At 40.8% G+C, this 24,874-nt stretch overlaps 1 protein-coding gene and 1 non-coding gene across 6 annotated transcripts in view; one reads left to right on the forward strand and one right to left on the reverse strand.

Annotated features, from left to right (window-relative positions):
* Nucleotides 1–14,823, reverse strand: part of LOC119906686 (partitioning defective 3 homolog) — a 349,822-nt gene extending 334,999 nt beyond the window's left edge. For 4 of the 5 annotated variants that reach the window (XM_038724012.1, XM_038724004.1, XM_038723995.1 and 1 more), the window contains exon 1: nt 14,296–14,823. In XM_038724012.1, coding sequence (XP_038579940.1) covers nt 14,296–14,415 — 120 coding nt within the window. In that variant the 5' untranslated portion in view covers nt 14,416–14,823. Of the gene's footprint in view, nt 1–1,777; nt 2,091–14,295 lie in introns of those variants that run through there. The other variant, XM_038724021.1, reaches the window with a different exon arrangement.
* A 1,106-nt stretch (nt 14,824–15,929) lies between these two features.
* Nucleotides 15,930–16,001, forward strand: trnaw-cca. The gene has a single exon. It is a non-coding gene; the product is annotated as a tRNA-Trp (tRNA).
* The last annotated feature ends 8,873 nt before the right edge of the window (nt 16,002–24,874 follow it).

Below are 24,874 nucleotides of genomic sequence, written 5' to 3' on the forward strand. Positions count from 1 at the left end.
AAACCCAGTTTAAAGTTAAAATTGGGGTTGAAAAACAGAATATCGGAATTAGATATTCTACTTCCTTTACTTACATTTTTAAGTCTCATCACATTGACGGCTTTATTAAAAAGGCATCAGGTTATGATGTAGCCAAGTCATTGTTAAGGTCAGATCACTAGTTAGTATTTTAGTATACTATTAGTATAATAGTAGTTAATATATATTGTTATCCTCACGCTAAATTCATCAAGTCCGACCCAGTTTGATAAATTATGTTGTATGTGGTTCTCGTTTCGCGTAACATGAAGACTTCGTAGCCTCTCTTCAGGTAGGACTCTCATACTGGAACACTTGGCCTTGTAAAAAGAGAAACTGACAGGATAAAGTTGCTAACCTGCCTGTCAGCTCACACAGATCCGTTTCAGTGGATTTACCATAAAGGCTTTAATACGTGTGCACTCCAAATGTAGGCACAGCTAGCCTAATCGCCTTCTCTCAAACGAGTGACAGAAACAGACCGTTAACATTACCGTAGTTACCTCAAAAGAAAAGTGGTTGTCTCGAGTCGGATGCCAGTGTGTGAGCATGCGAGCTTACAGCAGTGCGAAGCAGCGCCCACAAAACACAACATTAGAAGTCTGAAATGTTATTATGATATTAATATTTTATTATATTAATATTTTCGGTTCATTTTGAAAAAATGGCAGAGCAAATTAGACTGTGGCTGGCCGCCATGATCTCATTAATTAATGAGAAACACTGGTTAAATGGTGTTTGATAAAAGATTAGTGTAGCTACTGACTATACACGACCATGTTTATTTACTTTGTCCATCAAAAGAAAAGACTTTGTGTGTGTGTTGTGCTCCAGGGTTGAAAGACCCAGAGTGCATTAGTGGGATCAAAAGCCAATGACAGACAAAGCCACAGGACCACTTTGATGTTATGTATGAATCTTTTTCCAAATCTTACATGGCCCAATCAAGTCAGTCTAATTCTTCCAAACAATAATAAAACTCCATCTAAATCAATGAGCAATTCATTCATCATTCTAATTGTACTTTCCCACCCAGCATGTCCAAAGACTGTTATTCCGCCAGAGGGTAACTGCTCAAGCTCCATTTTTACAAACATCTGCCCTGCTTAAGTGTTCTTGAGCAAGTTTAAAGTTTAAGTTTTAAGTTTAAACTCTAGCACCACACACAGCCAAGGTAGCAGACAGATAGGGGAACTTGTTTCTCACAGTCTACGAAAGTGTATTTTGCCTCACAGTTACTGTATGTCAGGTTATAAACCACAATAAGAAGAGGATTCAAGAAGACAAATTACCTAACTTACATGAGACCCTTTTTGACTTTTCTCCTGAGGACCAGAAGGGAGTCACCAGACAAATACCAGTGTTAAAGACTTTAAAGAAAAGTTAAAGAAAAGCAACAGAGTACTTAACAGTAACCTGAATCTTGAGCATGGCAAAGGCGATTTAGTTAGCTAAAGCTAGGCTAATACATTTTGATATGTTAATAATTAAATAAATTACTGTGTGTAGTGTGACTGAGGTCACTCACAGTATACAAATAATTATCACCCAACTGTATATCTGTAAGCTCAAAGCAGCATTTTAGCATCTGTAGCTCATTAGCAGTAACGGGCAGCTAGTTTACAACAAAAGAAAGTGAGCAGTTAGCTGGCTAGCTAGTGAAGAAAGTTGACTCCTAGCCTGCTAAGCTAATTTTTCACAGCAGTTAGTGGAGAAAACAGAGTTGAAAGGAGATTCAATGAGAGAGTGAGAGACTTACATTTGTCAGTTGGCCAGAAGCACAGCTCCAAGGGGAAGCTAATGTTGGTCCATTTAAGTTATTCTGGACAACTTATTTTTGCTAACATGCTAGCCATAGCAACTTTATGAATAATATGTCACTGCTATTTGTCTGTCAGCTCATTTAGAAGTTGTGTTGTACCCTTGTGGCCAAAAGGTGAAACAATTATATAACTACAGCCTACAGGTTAACAGCACTACTACAACACTATGAAGGGTTGCATTCCATTTAGGTGTAGGCTACTAGTTCTATGGGCCTGAAATTGCGCTGCCTCACTGTCATGACTTAGTGATACAATGTGAAATGGAACAGACTCATCGTTAAAGTTATTAGTTCCACCTGTGCTTTCCTTGTTATGAAAAGTCCAAATGTTTGCCATTAAAAGGTTTGATGCAGCTTTGTAACCATAAGCTTTTGGACTGACTTTCAGATGTTAAAAGTTTTTTTTTATATTTGTCAACTTTTAAATCTGTTTATAATGTTAAATTTAAGGTTATTTACATCCATTATGCTTTACGTGTATTGTGTACCTTTTTTCAACGTGTCACTATTTGGACATAAAGCCACTGTATGTGAATTAAATTAGCAGGCCTATTTAAGATTATGCGAGCAAGGAGTACAAAGCAGCGACAAATAAATATCCTGCATTGTAATAGGATCTGCAACATCTGCAACTCCTCATCCATACATGATGTCAAAATAACCTTGCATAAGAAATGTAATATATAAGAAATTCCCTGTGACAATCATTCGGAGGTCTTGTTCTTAATTCTTTGACAAACACTCGTACTTGTGCTTTAATAAGTGAGCCCTCTGTAACTGCAATCATGCAACGCTATTGGCAAAACAGTGTATCACACCCAAGAGGGCCTGGCGTGGCCTGCATGTCAAAACACCGCAAACCACATAGTTGGCCTTTGCTACAACTTGCTCACAGCTGGATCCAGCTGGAGGCAGGAATTGTCATCTTACTGAGAAAGGAGTGAAACAACTCAAGGCACTTCAGAAGGCTACTGTACTGGAATATGTTTTGAACTGGTCTTATCAAAAATCACTGCATTGACCATATAATAATACAACAATGCACACTGACAATAGAAATTGTATGGATTAGTAAAGCAAATTTATACAGCTCTACACACATAGCTGCTTGGTTGGTAAAGGGTTACTTAGGTATTTTTCCACCGGGACCCTATTTTCCCATGTTTTTGTGTCTACGTGACAAATTGGGACGGCATTTTTTAAAAATTGGTCAGGTATTTAGTCACTGACTGTCTCAGATTGTTATTGTGTGACAACATTATGGAAAGGACCTTACTTTTTTAAAGAGTAACATCCTTTTTGTTCAACCAGCAACTGCTATATCGATCTGTTCAAGGCCACCAAACAATAATGGTCTTCCACTGCCTCTATCGGTTTGTATGTGTTATTATGTGACTTTGGTGTTTTTGTTTTACTGTGTTATTGTGTTTCAAAGGGTTAAAAACCAAACCAAAGTCACTCAATAAAACCTTACTGTTCAAAATTAAAGTCCCAAATCTCTGTAGGGATCCTTTCCATAATGTTTTCTGATACTTAATAATAATCTGAGCCTCTCAGTAGCAAAAAAAACAAGCACTTTAGTGGACGTACTTTGACAGTGTGGATAGGGATGAAACGGTATGAAAATTTTATATCACGATTATAGTGAGCAAAATTATCACGGTTATCAGTATTTCAGTGTGCATTTTCAAGATTTTATATTTGATAGGTAATACAATGACCCCGTGGACAATTACATGAAAACAAATAAGTTTTAGAAGACAGTGATAGTAACTGCAGTAAGCCCAACAACTGACGTAAATACAGAGGACTCTGTAGCATTTTTAGATATGCTGGTTGGTTGACTAAACTGCGTAACGTGTTATCATGTGCAGTGGACGAATAGACTCTGCCGACACATGACGCACACAGCAACAGAACAACGTGTAGCGTTTTTACAAGAGCAGTGACACTGAGAGCTTCAGTTTGCACACTGTTAGCAAGTCAGAGAGACAAAGCAAAGCTAAAAGTTAACTCACCCTGCGTTCACTATAAGGTAATTTTCTTCAATCAAGTTTCCCTCAGCACTCTCATAAAAACTAAAATACTAAAATTAAATATAATAATAATAAAAAATCTCTGCAGAGTTGTCTTCCACCGTGTTGTCATTGACCCAAACAAACCCATGTTGCATTCTGCACGTGTGCCTGCTTCTGGGAGACGCTGGACAGTGTTTGCTGTGAGATTATAATAGCGCAGTTAACCATACCCGGCTATCATGGTAATTAAAATGTGTACGGTAATAATAACCGTCAGGAATTTTACCATGGTTTACCATTAAACCGGTAATCGTTTCATCTCCAGTGCGCAATTGCCGCAAGGGCTACGTTGCGGCCCTGTTTTGTTTGCTGCCGACTGCAGTGCGCTTGCTCAATTCTGGACCAATTTTAAAAAGTATTGTCCCCATTAGTAAAAGCGTCCAGGTTTAAATTTACCCTTTAAAAGAGATCAGACTTCCTTGGCTCTGTGGTAAGCTTTACATTTCAGTCCATTCTGTCAGCCAGTGAAACAGCTAGCCAGCATATCAATCCTTGTCCTACAGCTCTGAAATAAAAGTAGATTGTAGTTTTAGATTTTGCAAACAGGTAAGCTGCTCTGAGGGCAGAAAAAATCTGGTTGGTTGTGTTAGATCTTTATATGCATTTCATATGCATATATGCAAATTATGAGAGGAAGACACTAAGATCATGAAGTCTATTTCTCTCTCAAATTCATTATATATTAATATTTTCCAAACCACTGACTGTTTGCCAGTCAACAATGCTATGTTTCCTTGGTTGCACCCACTGAAGTTTAAGTGAATCAGTTTAATTATTTCTGCCTCCAGAGCAGCTCTGCCTCGAAGAAATGGTTGTATAAATATAACAGGAATCTATAAAAGCTGGGGGAAAGTTTCTCCTCTTCAGAGGGCCAGATTTGGGAGCTTCTCCTGAATAAAAGTGGAGCTACAACAGCCTATTCCATTACTGAATTGAAAATAAATGCCTGTGTGTATTTTAAGAGCAGAGAAACAGGGCCTCCATGTTAAGACCTGCAAAGTGTAGACAGTGGAAGCTGTAAAAACAGCCTTTAAGAATGTGTTGGGAAGGTTAAAAAAGCTTTTCCATCTTAGCAGCAATAGCGAACATAATGTTGGCCCTTTCTGCTTGAAATATACTTCAGCTTCTACTACAGCTTGTCACCTTGGTCAAATTTTTCCATTTAAAAGAAATCCAAATATCCATCGTCAACCGCTTATCCTGTGTGCAGGATGCCAGCTGGGATAGGCTCCAGCCGGGGGGGCTGGAGCCTATCCCAGCTGGCATCGGGCAAAAGGCAGGGTACACCCTGGACAGGTCGCCAGTCCATCGCAGGGCCACACATAGACAGAAAACCACTCACACCTAAGGACAATTTAGAGACACCAATTCACCTAGCCTGCATGTCTTTGGATGGTGGGAGGAAGCCAGAGCACCCAGAGAGAGTTGTCCATGCGGACAACATGCAAACTCCACACAGAAAGGCTGGGGCAACCAGGGTTTGAACACACAACCTTCTTGCGGTGAGGCAACAGTGCTAACCGCTGCACCACCGTGCCACCCTAGAAAGCCAAATATGGGTTATGTAATTCATCATTCTCATCAACTGCAGCAGCTGAACAATGTTCTAATCTTTTCTTTGATGAAGACATATTGGCACTGCACACACATCAGAATATGGAGAGGGTGTTTTGACAGTACTGGTAGATTTATATTTTCTCAACTCTCTACCAACAGGCAACAGTCCTGCAACAACTTGCCTGGCATAAGATGGAATAGACAAAATCATCTTCTTGAATGCAGCATTTGATAAAAAATGTAAAAAAAATAAATAAATAAAACATGGGGTAAAAGAAACTATAATGAGCAGTGTCTCTAAAACCATAAGCTGCAGGAAGGTTTTATATAACAAAAGATTACTTACACTTACACATACTTATTAATACACTTATTCTGCCATGTTTTACTGTGTTTCTGTTGGCTGTGGTGAAAGAAATTCCCAAACGTTGCCTATCGGCTACCAGTCAAGTCAACAGAAGGAGCGTAATTCTAATCTTACCCAAAGCAAACCCATTATCTTCTGCTGACTAATTGGTGATAACAAACAGGAGTGTTAGGGGTGAATAGGAATGCAGTGAGAAAGATGGGAAACACAACATTACAGCTGACTGAGACCTTATGGCGCAATGGTCGTGCATCTAACTCCAGATCAGAAGGTTACGTGTTCAAATTATGTTAGTGTCAACATCCACAGCCTTTCCTTTTGTCAGGGCATCAATAAGCCATTTTACCTTACTATAACTTCCCTTCCACTGTGGAGAGAACAAAGATAAGAACACTCCTGTCAAGACCTTTTTGCACAATGGTCGCATGTCTGACTCCAGATCAGAAGATTGCACAAGATTGATCTATCCCCTGGCTCTTCCACTCTGCTTGTTGAAGTGTCCTTGGGCAAGATACTGTGTGGATGTTAATTTCTGTTTCTGATGAGGAGCGGAACTCTTAGCCTCTGCCATCAGTGTATGATTATGTGTGAATGGGTGAATGTGACATAGTGTAAAAGCGCATTGAGTGGTTGGAAGACAAGAAAAGCGCCAGACAAGTACACATGGTCTTAGTCATTTGCCATATGTGATAGGATTGATTCAGGATGTTGCAGATGTTGATTCTTTCATATGACTCAAACCAGTGAATCAGTTAATCGGAAGGTTTAAATGCTCATGCTACCAGATAATCTGAGCCAACCATCAGTCCAACTTTCCCTTTATCACTACTATCTTTGAGGTCAAATATTTCAGGAGCTCTAAAGAGAAACCTTACAACGCAAGTGCACGGCTTGCAAGTTATGCAAGATCAAGTGCAGTGCATTGCTTCTATTGTCTTGCTTCTAACGGTTCAGGTTAATAATTAGCTGGATTATCTTAACCAGTGGGTTAAGATAACAAAACGGAGTCCCCACCATCACAAGGCTGTGGCTGGGATAGGAAAACACAAGCTAGCAACTGTCAAGAGCTCATGTCAGCCTGGTCAAATTGAGCTGAATGGAGCTACGTTATCTCTGAATGCCTCTCACTGTATGCCTACATAGAAAACATGTGCACGCATACACACCCACAAAGTCAGCATGTGCTTCTCTGTGTCAAGACCGGCTAAATCTGTAAATGATTTGACAAGAAGAGGGATTTCTGTTATTTTGCTCCAAGGGCGGTGGATAAACACAGCAAACCAGAAAAGAATCATCACTATCAACTGCTAAAATCACATCAGCAGTGACAACAGAAACTGACCCTGAATGCACCAACACAGAATATATTTAGCCAGGAAACAAGTCACGCAATGGCTTGGCCTGGCTATGGCATACTCAGAGGTTGGCATGCGGCCTGCTTGCATTGCTGTGTTTAGCAGCTACTGCCAGAAATTCTCCCAGCTTTGTCTGTAACACTCAAGCTGAATGCTTTCAATTCACTGGATTCTTCAGGAGCAATGACTATCAGGTAAAACTGCTCATTTTCAGCTTTGATTTGAGGGAATTTGTATCTTTTAACAGGTGAACAGATGGAAATGTAGAGTTACAAATCCTTCGCAGTCTGAGACAGATATGTATATACTCTGGGATGGTAGAAATGTGTCCAACAGTAGAGATTATTCCTTAGTGTCAGCATTATATTCAGGGCAGGCTATGTAGCAAATCAGGGCTCGATTCTGATGTGATCTCATGAATCCAGAGGCCTCACATGGTAACATGATTGAGAACAAAGCTGATGGCACTAAGATTATATCACCCACCCCCATAAGACAATTGATATGTTCCCTGTTGATGCTCTGTTGAGCCTGTACTCCAGCCAGCATCCCGTCCTGCTTGTTTTGAGGTTGTTGCCAGGTAAAGTAAATGGCATTAACAGTCAAAAACATCCCAGTGTTTGTCCATAGAAAACACCCTGGTTTCTTTTTCTGCTTTACTATCCACGAGGCCTGTACTGTTCATGCAATATTGAAACACTTTCAAACACCCTTAAAACTGAAAGCCACCACTTTAACCTCATATAAACTGTCAAGCACAACAAAAAATGCATCACTGTCCAGCTACCTATACCTATTCTTTACAATGAAGTCGTTCTTTAAGATTACTCTTCCAAATTTAGGACTAGCATTTAACTACTAGTCTGCTTCTCCATTTACTTTCACAACTATATACTACAATAAACATGCTGTTACCAGCCTCCATGTGAAATTACAGGCTACTTTGCACTGTTACAATCTGGTTTTCTGCAAACACTTTCCCAATTTAACATGTTAGTTGTGAAAGCAAGATAACTCAAAAGATTGAGTAAAGCACTGTCTTGGATCTCAGCAGATGGTGAAGGAGCGCAGTGCAGGCCAGGGATACTGAACATCTTTTCTGGATGCTTGGGCAAACTTCAACTCGTGACTTTTGGAACAGCGGGTGTGTGATGTTTTACTCAAAGTTCGGCAGGCAACAATTCCCCTGGAAGGAGTTAGCACGGAAGCGAAGACACTGCTCAGTCAGCTGGAAGACTACACTGTGTCAACCAGCTAGGGAAGAAGGGAAGAAAGAAAAGAGAGATCAAGATACAAGAACAAAGGAAAAACAAAGGATAGGGAAAAGGAGAATACAACAAGAGGAAGGTGGCTATTGAGTCCACATTTGTTCCCTGCTGTTGAACGATAGACTTACTCCTACTCAGTTACCATCAATCACATTGCATCCCATCATCCTATAGGGTCTATACAGCAAAGCCTTGTACGGTCCACTCACATTAATATCCCCCAATTATCTTCCACTACCGTAAAATCCCACTGAACAGCTCCTCTGCATTATGTAAGCAGTGAGCCGCTGAGTGTAGTGAGCTAATGAGCACTAACAACCCTTTCAGCGCCACTTCCTACTTTCTCTTTTGCGGTACTGTTTCTGTACAGCTGCACTGGCTGTTAAATCCTCACCTGACAATAGATGAGGATTAAAAAATCACGTTGTACTTTTAGTAGAGGCTGATGAGTCCCAGAACAGCTGTATGAAGTTTGCAACATAAAAAGTTGAAATGTTCTAAATACCCAAATTGCCAGTCCCTTGTTTGAAAATGCCTAGGCATAAACAAATATCTCTAACATATGCTTTGCAGGGTGTTGTCTTTCATTTTACCTGCAAATCAACATCAATTTGCTGCTTCAAACATTATGTCACAAACAGTTGCTAACGTGTCCAACTTTGACCTGCAGCAGGAAAGTGGCTATCCCGCATTCTACGACATTGCTAAAGGGAGCAACTTTCCCTAAGAAAAAGCATATTTCTCTATTATTATTCCCCAACACTATTTAAGGTTAAGGTTAAGGTTACTCCTAATTTGAAATGCACTGTCAGCCACTTTAAGTAGGGGAATTCAGCTTGATAACCTTTCAAGGAAGGTTAAAATGAAGGGCAACTGAACTTGGTTGAAGATACTCAAAGACTTCGGTTCTCTCGCATTTTAGCCTTCATTGGATAACTATGACCTTGATGACTGAGAACCTTCACAGACATAATTAATGGTGTTTTTTGAGGAGGGCCTGTAGTTTGGAGCAGTGCAGAGGAGTGGTATGGAGACAATAACAGTGATGGAGCCTAAATATTTCTCAAAAAAGTGTTCCCAGTCATGGCATGGAAGAGTTATTTTAGCTATTTTAAGTGCTAATCAGGACAGACCATAGAGCACTGCACCACTAATTTCACCAAATCAAAGGAATTCAAGTGTTACCTTATCTTAATTTAACAGTTAGTTTGATTATTTCCACATTGGGCACAGTCACTGTTAAGTCAACCTTTTATCATTTTGTGATTTAAGTCATATGCGTCTGTATGGGCTATAGAAATAGGTAATATGCTGTTGATATACTGTAATGAAATGAATGAAAGAGGAGGTAATATGTGGAAATATGGGAAATATGTTTTGCTTAACCATGTTGTTCCCTAAGGTTACTCTGCATCTGTGTATTTCAAAAACTTGACTTTGTTATGACATGTCTCCAAGGCTGAATTTGTGGAATTTTGGGAAGAAAAATGGCAATTATGTGCTTTAAGGCTTTAGCCTACATTTAGGTTGAGTAGCTGTGGGAAAGTATGAGACAAATAGGATCTAAGGATGCAGCTCTTGGAAGAGTTAGAGCCACAAATTAGGGATCCAGTGACTGAATGTTTGAGTATTCTTCTGTTTTATCTGTCGGACGGTGATCCAGATGTGAGTGAAAGCAGACTGTAAGAGGATGGGTAAAGACATGAACCTCCCAATCACGTCTACGTGGTGTTTTGTATGCCAACAGGACAGCCCACAAAATAACATCTTCATATTGCTCTTGCTTACGTGACTAAAACTGTGGTAAATACTCAGCTATTACTTGACTGGCCAAGTGCTAAAAACAATATTCTTGGGAACAGAAAGGCAGGATGAGAAGCTTAATCCTTCATGACTGTGCATACTGGAGAGCAGATTGACTCTGAAGTTAATGGTGCTTGAGTGGGTGACTGATGCATACTTCCTTGTCTCACTGAGACTGTGACAAATGCATCAAGAGTCCCCAGGGAACATCAGGTACACTGCTCTCAGCCAAATCAACAGAGCTAATTCAGAGAGGCGAATAAGTCTGATTTCATAGATCACAGAGGCAACTAAGAGCAAAGGCTGTAAGAGCACACTTCACAGAATTGCTATGGCAAAACACGTGGCAAATATCTTTGCAACCCAGGATGGTTCATGAATAATAAAGGGGTATATAAAGACATTGGAGTCAGGCAGAAGGTAGGTGGAGGCAAGATCAGTTTTAAGTATAGAGGAGGAAGGAAGAGCAGAGTAGTGTGAAGTAGTTGTTGAAGAGATGAGCTTTTTGCACGAGCCAGTGCTCATAGATATAAAACACTAGATGTGATATTACGTCAAAACAATGAGATAACCGTCCGCCTGGGTATTGTTTGCAATCGCCACCTATGGGCAGCAACTATGGTTGTCAGCTGTGCAGCACCTAAGACCAGGGAGGATACCAGGCATCACTTTCCGCAGGCAGTAAAGACTAGATGAAAGATGTATTATTTTCTATTTCCACACATGCATTTTTGCTTTTATTTGATAGAGGCAGGTGATGAAATGCATCAACGGTTACTGGCTGGAATCGAACTACTGCTGCGAACAGGGAGATTTATGTTTTACATATGTGTCAACTAAAACTACAAAGGCTTCGTGGACTATTGGTAACCTTACTGTTAGCTACCAAGTAATGGACCAGCTGAGATCTAAGTCAAAGTTATTGCTGATTGCTAGCACTGATCTGTTAGCCAAGCAGTAGCATAGTAACTATTGTTTTAATATAAGCTCAAAGGTAACGTTTAGTAACATTAACGATATAACAAGGTTATTAATATTACCCTAACATTTGACCTCTAAGTAGTTGATTCCGCGCCAATCCAGTGTAATATTAAAGTAAACATACAACCTGTAAACAACAAGGTGAAATGCTCATCTTGCACTTCATTATGAGAAGCTGCCTTGGCCAAAATTGCATCCATACTTGCTTGCACATACATACTTTGCGGATACATACATACTTACAAATGACAGTATGTATGTATGTGCAAGCGAGTATATATGTATGTGCAAGGGAGTATGTATGTATGTGCATGCAAAGTATTCAATTTTGGCCTAGGCGGCTTCTCATACTTCACTCCTGAATTCTATTTCATATTATCGCAAGACAAATCCAGCCCAGATGAAACCCAGGCAAATCAACACAACAGCAGTGTTAGCCACATGGACAGCAACACGGAACACTAACCACAAAATCAGCCAACATATTGTCCGAGGGGTTGCACCACAGATTTATCTCTATGGATCGCACTTTCTCTCTTGTGTTTGTAATTGGAATTGCCTGCCAATGTAGGCCTTCATACAGAATATATTTAGGTTTTCTATATATAAACTATAGTTGAATGTAGTATATTCCATTCAGAATACCAAAGACAGTTTTTACATATTGAGTTCAGGCAATATTGAAAAAATAAAGTTTTCTGTGATAAAAATGCAGAATTTTGAGATTATCTTCATGGCTGACAGTAAGATTTGTTCTATTGGATCAGATTTTTTTTTTTGGTTCATTGTAGACATTCACAGTTGTCTTATTTTTATTACTTGGAATTTAAAATAGTATTGGTAAAAAAAAACCCACAAGGAATATGAAGACAACATAAGCCTCTTTCATCATTGATTCCAATTTCCAAAGTTTAAAACTGGAGGTAAGATGGCTGCCAAATGGTCCCAACACAGAATGTCAAGTCATTATAACATGTCACACCTAGTGTTTTTTATATGGGAGTGCTTCTCATAGCAGCTTGTCTCAATCAAACTCTGGTGTTGATTTAAACAACTGGAGCAGGTCTCATTAAAAAGTCAGTGGAACGAAGTGGCCATCTTTTTTTCCCTGTGGTCCTGTCCAAATGACCCACACTACATGTATAAAAGCGAGCTTATAGAGCACTTTAGGCTGTGCCTTTGGATCTTCGTAGAATTAGTGTTTTCTTTTTGACAATGTTGATATTCTAGCATGCCGACCATATCCCACCAGCAGTAACTACACTTCTGTGTACCACTTCATTTGAAACACTCAGTTCAGTTCAGTTCAGTTGCAGAATGGTCCTTAGCGATCTGTGGTTTAGGAATTGTGGCATATGCCTGTTTCAATTTCCTTTGTTTCTTCCTGCTATAGCTGGATCAGCCCAGCTGACTGCTATCTTGGATGAAGCAGGTTTGATTTATGTATTTTTTTATGGCAAAAGAGACCACTTAGGTTTTCAGCATTCAAATACATAATGCATCATACAGTATCTGCCATGAGATGTAATTTTATATAACATCATCAAGTACGCTTGTGATTTTTGTTATATAAAATCCAACATTTGTACTTTAAAATTAAGGCCTAAAGCACTACCCTGTTGCTGTCAGCTGCAAGAATATTATAAATCTCAAATGACCTATATGTGATTATATCTTCCTGTAGTCCAAAGGTCTTTGCTGGCCTGTGATACGGTAGTTAGTGTTGACCCAGAGCCAAGTGTTCTCCAGAGGGGAAGTCTACACTTCTACATTTACAGTACCACTGCATGGATCAATAAACTAGTCGCCTCTATTCTGCTGAACAATGGAAAATCATCAAGCACTGGTAAATAGAGGAGTGAATGTGTGTGGGCATGTGTGTGTGCTTGCTAGCATGTATCTAAGAAGGAAGTGCTCATCCAGAATGAGTGTTAATGTTGTCCTACTTCGTCACTGTTTGCCTTCAGTGGCAAAAACTACAACTGATTCACAACAGTTGATATTCACCTTTTCCGGGAAGTTGTCATGGAGCTGAGTGAACAGGTGTGAAACATTACATCTCTAAGTCTGTTGCCATCACTATACTCTTCCTCTGATTTTTTCTGAAACCTGTCTAAAGGTTACTGAAAGTTCTCTCTAAAAAAAGAAGAAGAAGAGACGTTTTCCAAACATGGAAATAACTTAGCAAAACCAGCGTGGGTTCATCAAGGTATTCCAAGCCCTTTAAGAGGAACTGCAACATTAACGTCACTCTGATGCTAATACCACCCACAAAGAGGGGAAAGTGTTGTTCCTAACAGTACTGAACTTTAATACTTAGTCATTTAAAACTTTAGTCATTTAATGGGCTTTAAAGCACAGCCACTAGAAACCCACAAAGGCAAAAACAATCAGTGTCCTAGTCAGGCCTCATTCATATTTGGCGCAGAGGTTTCACACATGAATGCATGCGTTGCCTCATTCAATGATGAACTTGGATGAACTTAAAAATGATTTTGTCAGCATGTAATGGCAAACGGCTTATATAAGTGGCCTAGCCAGTTTACTATGTTGTAATATATATTGTACTTTTTTTTCTTGTTGCACAAAGGTCTTTTGTTGACAGGTACACAGCTGGGGTTATTTTGTTTCTATTTCATCCTCATTGCTCTATACACTCACTGGGTAGACTCCCAGTGTTTCCCTAAACTTTTTCACAGACAAACTGAGACAAACAGATACACAAGACAGCAGAAAGCCCATTTGTCTCACGTTTGTTTAGATTAGGCTACTTGTGGATTCCTTTGAAATAAAAATGAAAAGTTTCCTCTTTCAGTGAGCATACTCTCCCACTCTTCCTCCACGAGGGGCCCCTGGGGGTCCTCGCTGATTCTTAGGGCAGCCACTGGCTCTCTTCAACTCCTCGGTCCCTCTTTCTCAGCCCGTGAAAAGCGCCATGTTGAGGCTCCGGGGTGGGTGTAGTGTACTGCTCAGCGCACCACACGGAGCGAAACGTTACAGAAGCACACCCGGGCAGGGCTGTGTTGGGGAGGGTGGGGGTGCTTACCTTTGCAATCGCCTTCTTATATCTCATGGCCGCTTGTTCGATAAGGTTGTGGACTTCTATACTCCCATCTCCACACGGAACGACCACCCGGGTCCTCCCGAAACACACCGTCACTTTCATTTCTCCTCTGCCGCGTTAATTCCAACGAGGAAAAAGCCGCGTCAAAACGGCAATAACCATCCCAGGCGTGCGAACGTTCAAAACTAAATCCCCAGTTGTTGCGAAGAAGTGGAAGTGAAGTTGTCTTTGTGTCCTGCGCCCTCGGAGGACAAGAAAGAAGCCCAGCATTGGATCCAGCGGCAGGGCTGGGTGGCGTCCTCCCTGTGCCGTGTTGACTCACTTACAGAAACTTCCCAACAGAAAGCCTCTCCGGCGAGAGCGCACAACTGGAGTGCGCCCACATGTTAGAGCAGGCACCAAGAATGTTTCCAACACCATCCAACACAATGCAGGTTGTTCCAGAGAGCGAACCCTTCCAAACTCACTTTACGTGTCGTTGCTTTCCTGTCATAATAAGTTGCGTAACACTTGTGTTTTCATGTTCTTCACTAGTATGGTGTAATGAAAATCTTATCAAATTGATTTGGGTTGATGTCATATCTTATGCAATGAAATGATGGTCATTGTGAAGGGAAATAATATACTATAAACCACATTTTTGCTTTCAGTATTATCAGTGGCTATAATCTAGATTACAGAACTAGGGGTTCCTTTGGTCCCTTAAAATCATGGGGCTAGGGCTAGATTAGCTTGCAAGAGGGTCGCTGGTCCAAAGTGAGCTGTGGGGCACTGTCAGTCCCTCACACACTCATTTTGCCTACCAGTCCCAGACACCAACTAGTATCCCTGCACTGGAGCTCTGGTCCTGCTCAGGTGTGCTGTATGACAGTAAGTCTGGGAAACCCTGATCCAGGCTCAGGTTAAGTACTGCAGGTCTATTGCAGCAAGGATTTAACATATTACCACACTTGGATTTGATGTATCTGTGACTGCCTGGATGATTTAGAGACTGGTACATATAAACAGATACTGAATTCCAAATTGGATGCATGAGTCAGACTGAGGGAGTTGGACACAGCAGCAGAATGAGTTGTGACAGCACTTGTGTTCTCAAAGGGAGCTGCTGAGTTTACATCAAAGTCTAAACTGAATTTGACAGACCCGCACTTATGCCACTGATAGATAAGCATATATTAATGCTACATATATAAGTAAATTATTGAACTGAAGTGCAAAATTAGAAATTGGCCTGTGGCTGGATCTACGATTTGACCCAATTTACCGATAAAAGCTGCAACCTTTCTATGGAGCTTCACTCACTCCCTGCAGCTCTTATTCTTTATGATCTAATGTAGTCCAAATGAGTGAGCATGTACATGTGAACAAGATGGACAACCCCTTTTCCAAACTGTACCATCTCATTGCAAGATATAAAGGTTAAAGCACTACTCAAATATTTTCCCCGAATACTCTCAGTTCTGTTTGTGTCTTGCTCTGATGGAATTTGATCATACAAGTATAACCTAAAAGATCACTCTTACAGAGCCATATTATTCTTTTTCTTTAGGCAGTATTAATCTGGGGCAGAGTTGCATGGGTGCATGCATTTTATGGAATCTACTGTAACCTCTATCGACCTTGTGGCGCAACGGTAGCGCATCTGACTCCAGATCAGAAGGTTGCGTGTTCAAATCACGTCAGGGTCAAGGTGCTTGTAATGAATTTCAGACAACTCCTTTGACTGATAGCATTATGTGAGATTCCACTTCAGTTTTAACAGTCTTACACAATTAATGCCCCTCCATAGGTAACAGAAGAGAAACACTTCCAAAAACAGTGAACTAAGTACCGTTTGATTTGATGACCTTAAGGAACATTTCTTTACCTTTGCATTGCTGACATAACTAAGTCTCAGCTGCATCCATAATTATGAGATCCAAGTGCATATTAAGTGAAAACCCATATCTGAAATTACTCAAACATGGATACCAGTTTACATAAAGCCCCACTGTTATTTTTATTTGCCATCATGTCTGTCAACTGTTTTTCTTTATATTTGAAAGAAGATGAAATGGTCTAATTTCAGCACATCACTTCAGTGTTTGTGACAACATCCATGAGCATGTCAATGCTTCCCTAAGGAAACCAGATCAGTTATTTAGCCCAAAATTGCTATACATTATTAAGTCCCAAGCCTGAATTATAGTTCGTCCACTGCACATCAGGAATGCAGGGAGGAGGAGTGAGACAGCGGTGGAAATGTGTGGTTGTGTGTGGTACACTAAATTTAGGGAGAAGTGCAATTACAGATAAAGTTAAGGGTGAAGCCTAGGGTCGATTCTTTCATTGCCACTGTTTTGTTTACATGTGGGTTAATTATAACTAGATCAACAAGGTAAATACAGACTTATGAGCTGTGAAACGTCCTTTACTGTGTGTGTGTGTGTGTGCGTGTGTGTGTGTAGCTGACAGCGAGGTGTTGCATCCATGGCAGACATGCTACAACATGGTCCCCAGAGTGGAGGGGGTCATTCCTGACGCATCCCTCTGTCATCTCAGAGCTACCTCACCAACAGAGAATTAAACATTCACAAACACACACTGCCTCTATATAGATTAATTCATACACGTGTCATCTACTACATCCTTCCTCTACCTTCACCACAGCCTTCTAACACCATCTTTCTTTATACCTCTATCAAAGGCATTTTGAACCTTTGAGTGAAACATATTGTTGGTGACTTTGTGGGAAAGATATCCGTTACAAGTTAACCTGAACCTTCACTTTAAATTTGTATCATGCTCACAGAGGATGCCCGACAGCGACAATGAGGATAAGAAATCATGATTTACTGTCACTTGTCTCTTTCCCCATTTATATCTTGCATGTGGTGCAAGAACTGGCACGTCAAGGATATAAGACAGAGCATCAGGTACAATGAATATAAGGGATGACAAATTTAGCAGTAGTGAAACAGGGCTTAGAAGACTGCTGAGATATCTAGTCATCATTATAACCTAAAAATTAGTATTTAATCATTTATTGAGAGCAGGTTTTCTTGTCACATGCATTAAAAGGTATTTAGTTTGATTGCCAGATGTTTTGCTTGGCTAATCTTGTGGTGCAAAGGTAGACTGTCCTGACTCCTGATTATTACCTTGCAGAACTCCAATAAAGCCACATCTGCAATATGAAGTATCTGTGCTCGTAATCAAGACTGTGGGAGGGAGATGAGCGAGAGCTGAAATCTATGTTTTCTAGGTACTTACATTTATCATTTTATCTTTGCGTAATTCTTGCCCAATTCTTCACCAGACACCTTCACGTAAGTCTGCATATGAAGATATTGTCCAATTGCCCCAGTTTCAGATACATGTCAAAACATTTCCCCAAACACTGGGACCAATTTTCCTGATGAAACCTGTCAGCAGTTAATACTACAGCCTCTTTACTTTATAATAAACCATTAATAGCTCAAGGCAGTATAACCCAACAATCTTACCCAAACTCTGACTAATGCACAAAAACAATAAACATGGAGTAAGACTTTAAGCTATTAAGCCTTAAAAACAAGCGCCATGATTTGTTTTATGGCTTTTATTGTGTCATGTTGTAACTGGTGGATCCCTAAAACTATTAATAGTAAATAACTAGTTACATTTAGCATGATTTAAACATGTGCAGTTATGGTTCACATTCTCTCCTTTACGGGCCAACAGTTTGTCCTTCAACCTGTAGCCTACATTAAGCTTCACTGCTGCACCATAGTTTTTCTAAAAGCTTCTTAAAGGCTCCATCTGCAGGCTCTTAAAAGAATTACACCTGCTTTTTGTCTTCTCTCCAGGAATCTTCTTTTAATTGCAGTGTTTCTGGGGATCGGGCCAAGTGTACGCTGTAAACACTGAGAATGGTGTTAGCACAGACTTAACACTCTGATATCATGGATTTGCAAATGCTGCCAGTTTCTGTTTTACATACACTTTGTCTTGCAATGTGTGGATCTCTGTGTAATTACACTCGACTCTTCAAGTAAATCTACATGTTGCAAAATAAAGACAAGGTTAACTTGAAAATGCTACAATTCAACAGCCAGTTTATTGGCTATTATACTGTAGTAAAGGTGATGGTATGAAGCTGTTACTCTTGGCTGGTTGTCTGGCAATATTGTTTTCACTTAGACCATAGGTAATGTTAGTGGCACTTATCTCACAGGGGTTATCAATTTCATACATTTACAGGTTTTAATACCCAGAAATCCTGTGAAATGAAACTTTGGTCAGCAACATGGGTTTTTTTTGGTGGATTGAGGCTGGTATGTACAGAAGCGCATTGCATTCCCCAAGAAAATAAACTGGAAGCCTTATCTCGAAGAAAAGATGTCATAATTACGACAAAAGACAGCCTTTAACAGTGTAGTTATTGAACATTAAAAATAGGCCTACCTAATATTAGTTATGCAAGTCTTTTTTCCCCTAAACTAAGTGTTGTAGTATAACCAGCAGTATATCATTAATGTGTAAGGTGATTTTGGGGGCACTACATTGTAGAAGTGTTTTCGGTGTTGCACTTTGTAGACGGTCCCTGCACACTGGTCTTACAGCCGGCTGCACGTACAGACCAATGTTATTTGTGCCGCTCCTAGGAAGACTCATTTATGTGAAAATGTACTTGTAGCTTGTTGTCTAAAAACCTGATAACACCTTGAACACACCTTAAGAGCTACAAAAGAAAACAAAAATAAAAGCATTACTCTCCTTTTATATTCCAATCATAAAATTTCACCTTTTTTTAACCTGTTAGCTTAGTGACAACCTCTGATAAGAGTGCTATCAGTAAGCATAATAAATTTAATAATGAAATATTTAATAACAGTATTTTTATGTCTCATAAGCAGCTTTAATCTTATTTAACCTAAGTTACTGCAAAACACACATATGCTGCGTTTCTTTACACTGTATACCAAGTAAACTCTACCGGGATAATTGCCCTTTAAGACCTTTAGAATTGCCTTCATTGAGGTAAAAAAGCACACAATAGCATATCTTGCTAGCTTAAACACAATATCATAAAACTCTACAAAATGATGAAAAGGCACCACCATGTGACTAAACATTAAACAGCACATACTAACCTCAACACCGTCCTTTCTTTTTAATTTAATGTAACTATCGAGATATACATTAGAGGACAGAGCTGGGACAATTTCAACGAGCATTAGAGGTAGCGTTACATGTATGTTGGAAAATAAATTATTTAAGACCTAGAACACAAACTTCAGCAAATGTAATACTTTGTAAGGCCTTAAATATTGATTTTGAAATTTTTTTAAGACCTCGCGGAAACTCTGCAGGATGTCTACCGGACAGGTGCTATTATCAGAGCAGCTCCTTTAATCTAGAGGTCTCAGAGTGTTTGATTGTCTGAATGACAGAAAGTCACGGTGAATCTCAGAGGAGGAAAATATTCAGGAAGTAAAAGAACAATGTCATGTGTCAGGTAATAAATGCTTCAGCTTCTCCAGACCAACAAAAGTCTGTTCCCAAACGGCTGGAGAAGTGAAGCAGGTTAACAAACATCTCCCCTTCAGACTGGAAGTTAAGCAGGAAGCTGAAAGTTGTATTTTATTCCAGTCTACCTGTCCAGCTGAGATAAAATAGGTGTTCAGCTCCGTCCTGAACACAGACTGAACATCCATGGGGTACCATATTTGGGTCACACATAGCAACTTGTCAATCACAAGGTGGCCCCGCCCTAAGGCCTCCCCTGCTTTCAGGTCTATTTTCCTCTAAATGGGACCATAATTTACTAAATGAACATCATGCTGTGTTGAAGAAGACTAGCGACTGAGACCAAAACTCATTAGTTTATGGTTACTGTTCCTGTCAGGGCAGGTTTGAGGTTTCACTTTTCAAACCTGGAGGTTCCTTCTTGGTGAAGACACAAAGCTGCTTCCTGGTTTCACAAATCAGACACATTAAATATCAAATTACACACATTAAACATTCAAAGAACAAGACACAGATTCAGGTTGTCCTTACACAGGAGCAGGTGGAGGTGGGGCTACGTACTGACACACTGCTGGAGGAGCACTCCTCCTCGTTGTTGGGCGGAAGCGAAGCGAGGAGGCCGGAGCCTTTCGGCGGGACTTGGTAGGCTTGATCTGGGAGTCCTTGTACTTGTACTTGTACCTTGTACCTTGTACTCATGTCACCCATCAGTGTGTGTGAGTGCGTGCCTCCCTCATCTTGTGGACCTCGTCACAGCTGGCCTGAACGTGCTGCAGAGCCGAAGGATCGGGGTCTGAGTGAAGACTGGCAGAGACAGACACAATCAGCTATCAGTTATCAATCCTCCTGACGCGATCAATAAGCCTGTGTGTACTGACAGCCGTTCTTGGTGTTGCTCAGCCTCAGGTTGTCCATGAGCTCCCGGATCTGTTCCAGGGTGAGCTGAGCCAGTTTACTACTGGAACAGTGAAGACTGAGTACGCTATTTAACAGGTACCCAGAGACCGTCCTTACCTCTGTCCTATCTGTCCCAGTCTGTCCTCACCTGTCCGTCTGTTCTGTCCTTAGTCAGTCCTCACCTGTCGGTATTCAGTGTTCTATCCTCATCTGTCTGTCCTCACCTGTCCATCTGTCCTCATATGACTGTCCCCACCTGCCTGCCCGTCCGTCCTTACCTGTCTGTTTGTCTTCACCTGCCTGTCCTCACCTGTCTGTCCTCACCTCTGTCTCTTGCGGGGCTGGTTGTTGTTCTTGACCAGCTGGGCCTTGATGTGTGCGTGTGAGCGTATTGTGGTGATTGGACGCCCAGTGTCTCAGGATGCAGGTAGTGAACTGGTCCTCGGGGTGACAGGGACAACTCAGGACCATCTCCACCATCTCCTCACTGGGCCTGGGACACACAGATAGAGACGTTAACGGGGACCCAAGAGTCTCTAAGACGAGTGTCCAGGTGTGTTCCTGTCATACTTCTCTATGCGGAGCAGCAGCAGCAGACAGGACAGGGCCTCCGGGTGTTCTAGGAACTCAGAAATAACATCAGCATATGATGTGATGACGGCTGTGAAGGAGTAGGAGCGCACACATACCGAATCTCGCTCCCATGACTTTGTAATTGTTTACTCTTCAAACCCCGGAACAGAATGCTGTGTCTCCCACCTCTGAAGAACTCAACACCGATCTTAACATGGCAACCTTGGCTAGCCTCCTGGATTGCTGCTGATTTTAAAGCCTCCATCTCGACACTGGAAGTAAAGCCGTATCGCATTCAAAGTACAGTGACGGACCACGCTCACAAAATTTCCTCATTAGAGGCCAACGTCAACCTTCAGGATGAGCATGTTTTAGCTTTTGAAATTTCTTGTGCTTCACTGGTGGAATGCAATGCTAAACTGTTAGCTAAGGTGGCGGATCTGGAGTCTCGTAGTCGGCGTAACAACATTAGAATCCTGGGCTTACTGGAATCGATCGAGGGACCTCGTCCAGCTACTTTCTTTGATAAACTGCTTTTGGAAGTTCTCGGTGAGGATGTCCTGAGATCGCCACCCGAGTGTAACAGAGCGCACCGGGCACCTTCGGCCAAACCGAGTCCAGGCCAAAGACCGAGACCTGTCATTATCTGTCTTCATAATTCTCAACAGAAGGAGATAATTATTCGTGAAGCCCAGGCCAGGAGAGGCAAGCTTCAATATCAGGGAACCCCTGGTGCTGTCTATGAGGATTACACACCGGCGGTAATGGAGCAGCGCTGCAAATACCAAGAGGTAATGTCAGAACTTTACAAACTTGGCCTCAGGCGTGTGCTGTTGTTTTCTGCCAGGCTCAGTATTACGATGAAGGATGCTAGGAAAAGTTTTTTTTCGGTTGATAAAGCTATCATCCCTGGCCCTGCTTCCAACTAGCAAATGCACACTTCTTTCCGGTGCAATCGTCTTCAATCAACTATATAGCAGTAACTGAACAGAGTTGTTTTTTTGTTGTGTTTTTTTTTCCTTCTCCAGTTGACTATCTCTGCCGTGAACGGACACAAGGACCCGTTTTGGCACTTTTCCCCTGTCAGCCTGTCAGTTTGGTTTGCTGACTGTATGGTTTTCCAGAGTTGATTTTGTTTCAATTGAAATTTGATTGCTGCCAGGTCCTGTTGTTATGCCTGATTAAATGATTTGCATATTCTGTTGAACTGTCTGGTATGTCTTGTTTCCAATATGATGGGTGTCTCTTCCTCACAGGACCTATTAGCACTTATGTTGTGGAAATGTATCTTTTGGGCTGTCCGGTTGGTGTGTTGTGCATTGGTTGGTCATCAGTGATCTTATAACTGGTATGTTGCCTTATATCCACTAAATTTTTGGCATTCTTTTACTGTTGTTATTTTTTGACTAGGTGCACATTAATTCCCATATTTTGTATGTTTGGGGTTATCCATTGTTTATGTATGGAAAGAGATCTCTCAAGCCTGATTTCCTACAGTTTAGCTGTAGAGTTTTGTTTGATATTGCTCAGACATGGACTGCTTGTTTGTTATTTTGGTTTTATTTCGTTGTTTATGTTTGTCTTGGTTTATCTGTCTGGTTGCTCTCGCCACCTTTGTCTGGTTACTCTTGCCACTTTTTCCCCTCACCAACTTTGCTTACTGATATATTTCAACCTCTATCATAAATATAATAAACATTCATTTGGCTAAAGGTTTAAAGGTTATTCACCTTAATATCAGGAGCCTTACCTCAAAAATTTAACCTTCTTAGAGCATGGGTTACTCTTTATAGACCTAGCATTATCACCATTTCTGAAACATGGCTAAATAGTAATATTACAGACGAGGAAGTAGAAATCGATAACTATGTTCTGTATAGAGCTGATAGGCCCACTAGAGGAGATGGGATAGCTGAAATAGTACGTGGCTTTAAATTTAGTTTCGGAACGTGCCATACCTAATGTAGAGCCAGTTAATTTTGAGTGTCTTTTTATCAATATTATTTGTCATAAATATAAACATTTAACTATTGGAAATATTTACAGGCCTCCCTCTGCTCCGACTGATTGTATGAATTGTATTTTGTCAACTGTTAATTCTCTTGAAAGACAAAATGAAGTGATTATCCTGGGTGATTTTAGTAGCAACTGGCCAGATTGCTCCTCTGCTGAAAAAACTTATTAGGCAGTGTAAATCTCATTCAATTAATTAAGGAGCCAACTAGAGTTGATTGTCGGTCCTCATCCCTGCTGGACTGGATACTTGTCACTAATCCTGATAGGATAATTACTTCAGGTGTTATGTCAGACTGTTTTAGACACCCAAGATGGATGAGCTTCGTACTAACCAAAGGAGCTGTTTCGAGTATTGGGAATCTAACCTTATGGTGTTCACTGAGACGTGGCTTCACCAAGGAGTCCCGGACTATCTGCTCAACTTGGGTGGCTACTCGCTGGTGCGAGCCGGGAAAAGGAACGGATTAGGAATCTGCATGTACGTGAGTTACAAATGGTGTAAACAATACACAGTGAGAGAGACTATATGCAGCCCTGATGTCGAACTGCTTTGCATATCTATGAGACATCACTACTTGCCAAGGGAGTTTGGCAATATTATTATAGCCGCTATTTATGTTCCACCCAGCGCCAACACAGGCTGAACCGCCGAGCTCATAGCAGAGTGCGCACATGAACAGTTGCAGCGCACACCTGGGGAGCCTTTATTTTTTTGGGGGTGATTATAATCACTGCAAACTGGAGAGCGTGCTGCCAGGTTTTCAACAATATGTAAAATGTGACACGAGAAATAACAGGATCTTAGATAAATGTTATGGAAATATAAAGGGGGCATATTCAGTCAAGCCAACCCCCCCCCTCCCCCAACTCAGACCATAATACATTACATTTAATACCGTACCTTACAAATCTGTATACAAGTCAAGTAAACCTGAACATAAAAATGTGTGGAGAGATGATGCAATTGAAACACTAAAGGGGTGCTTCATGTGTACAGATTGGTCGATTTTCCATTCATTAGAGCTTGATGAGGCTACATCAGATTTTTTGTTGACAGTGTGGTGGCCAAGAAGGACATTGCAGTCTACCCCAACAACAAATCCTATATTACAAAAGAAATCAAAGACTGTATAAATAGGAAAAAGCAAGCCTTTCGAAGCAAAGACAGAGCTGGATTGTCAGTGGTCCAAAAAGAACTTAAACTACTCCTTACTAATGCGAGGGAAAAACACAGGCAAATGATGGAACAAAACTTCCAAACATCAAATACCAAAAAACTTTGGGACACAAGGAAATCAGTAACTAATATGAACCCTGCAAAACAACAAATTATCACACTGAATGACCAACAAAAAGCAAATGAACTGAATGACGTTTACCTGCGATTCGATTCCCAAAATTTCCCTCAGGAATGTGACAGTGTTCTGCAGACCCTGCCAGCCACTGACACTACCTGTTATCTGGAAGTGGACCCATTTAGCATCCAGCGACTCTTCAGCAAAGTGTGAACAGGCAAGGCCACAGACCCCGATGGCCTCCCAGCCTTTCTGCTCAAAAGCTGTGCAGAAGAACTAACAACGGCATG

Source organism: Micropterus salmoides, unplaced genomic scaffold (genome assembly GCF_014851395.1).
Source record: "Micropterus salmoides isolate LMB-PRFRI ecotype aquatic unplaced genomic scaffold, ASM1485139v1 Ms_hic_scaffold_1, whole genome shotgun sequence".
NCBI classification, from domain to species: domain Eukaryota; kingdom Metazoa; phylum Chordata; class Actinopteri; order Centrarchiformes; family Centrarchidae; genus Micropterus; species Micropterus salmoides.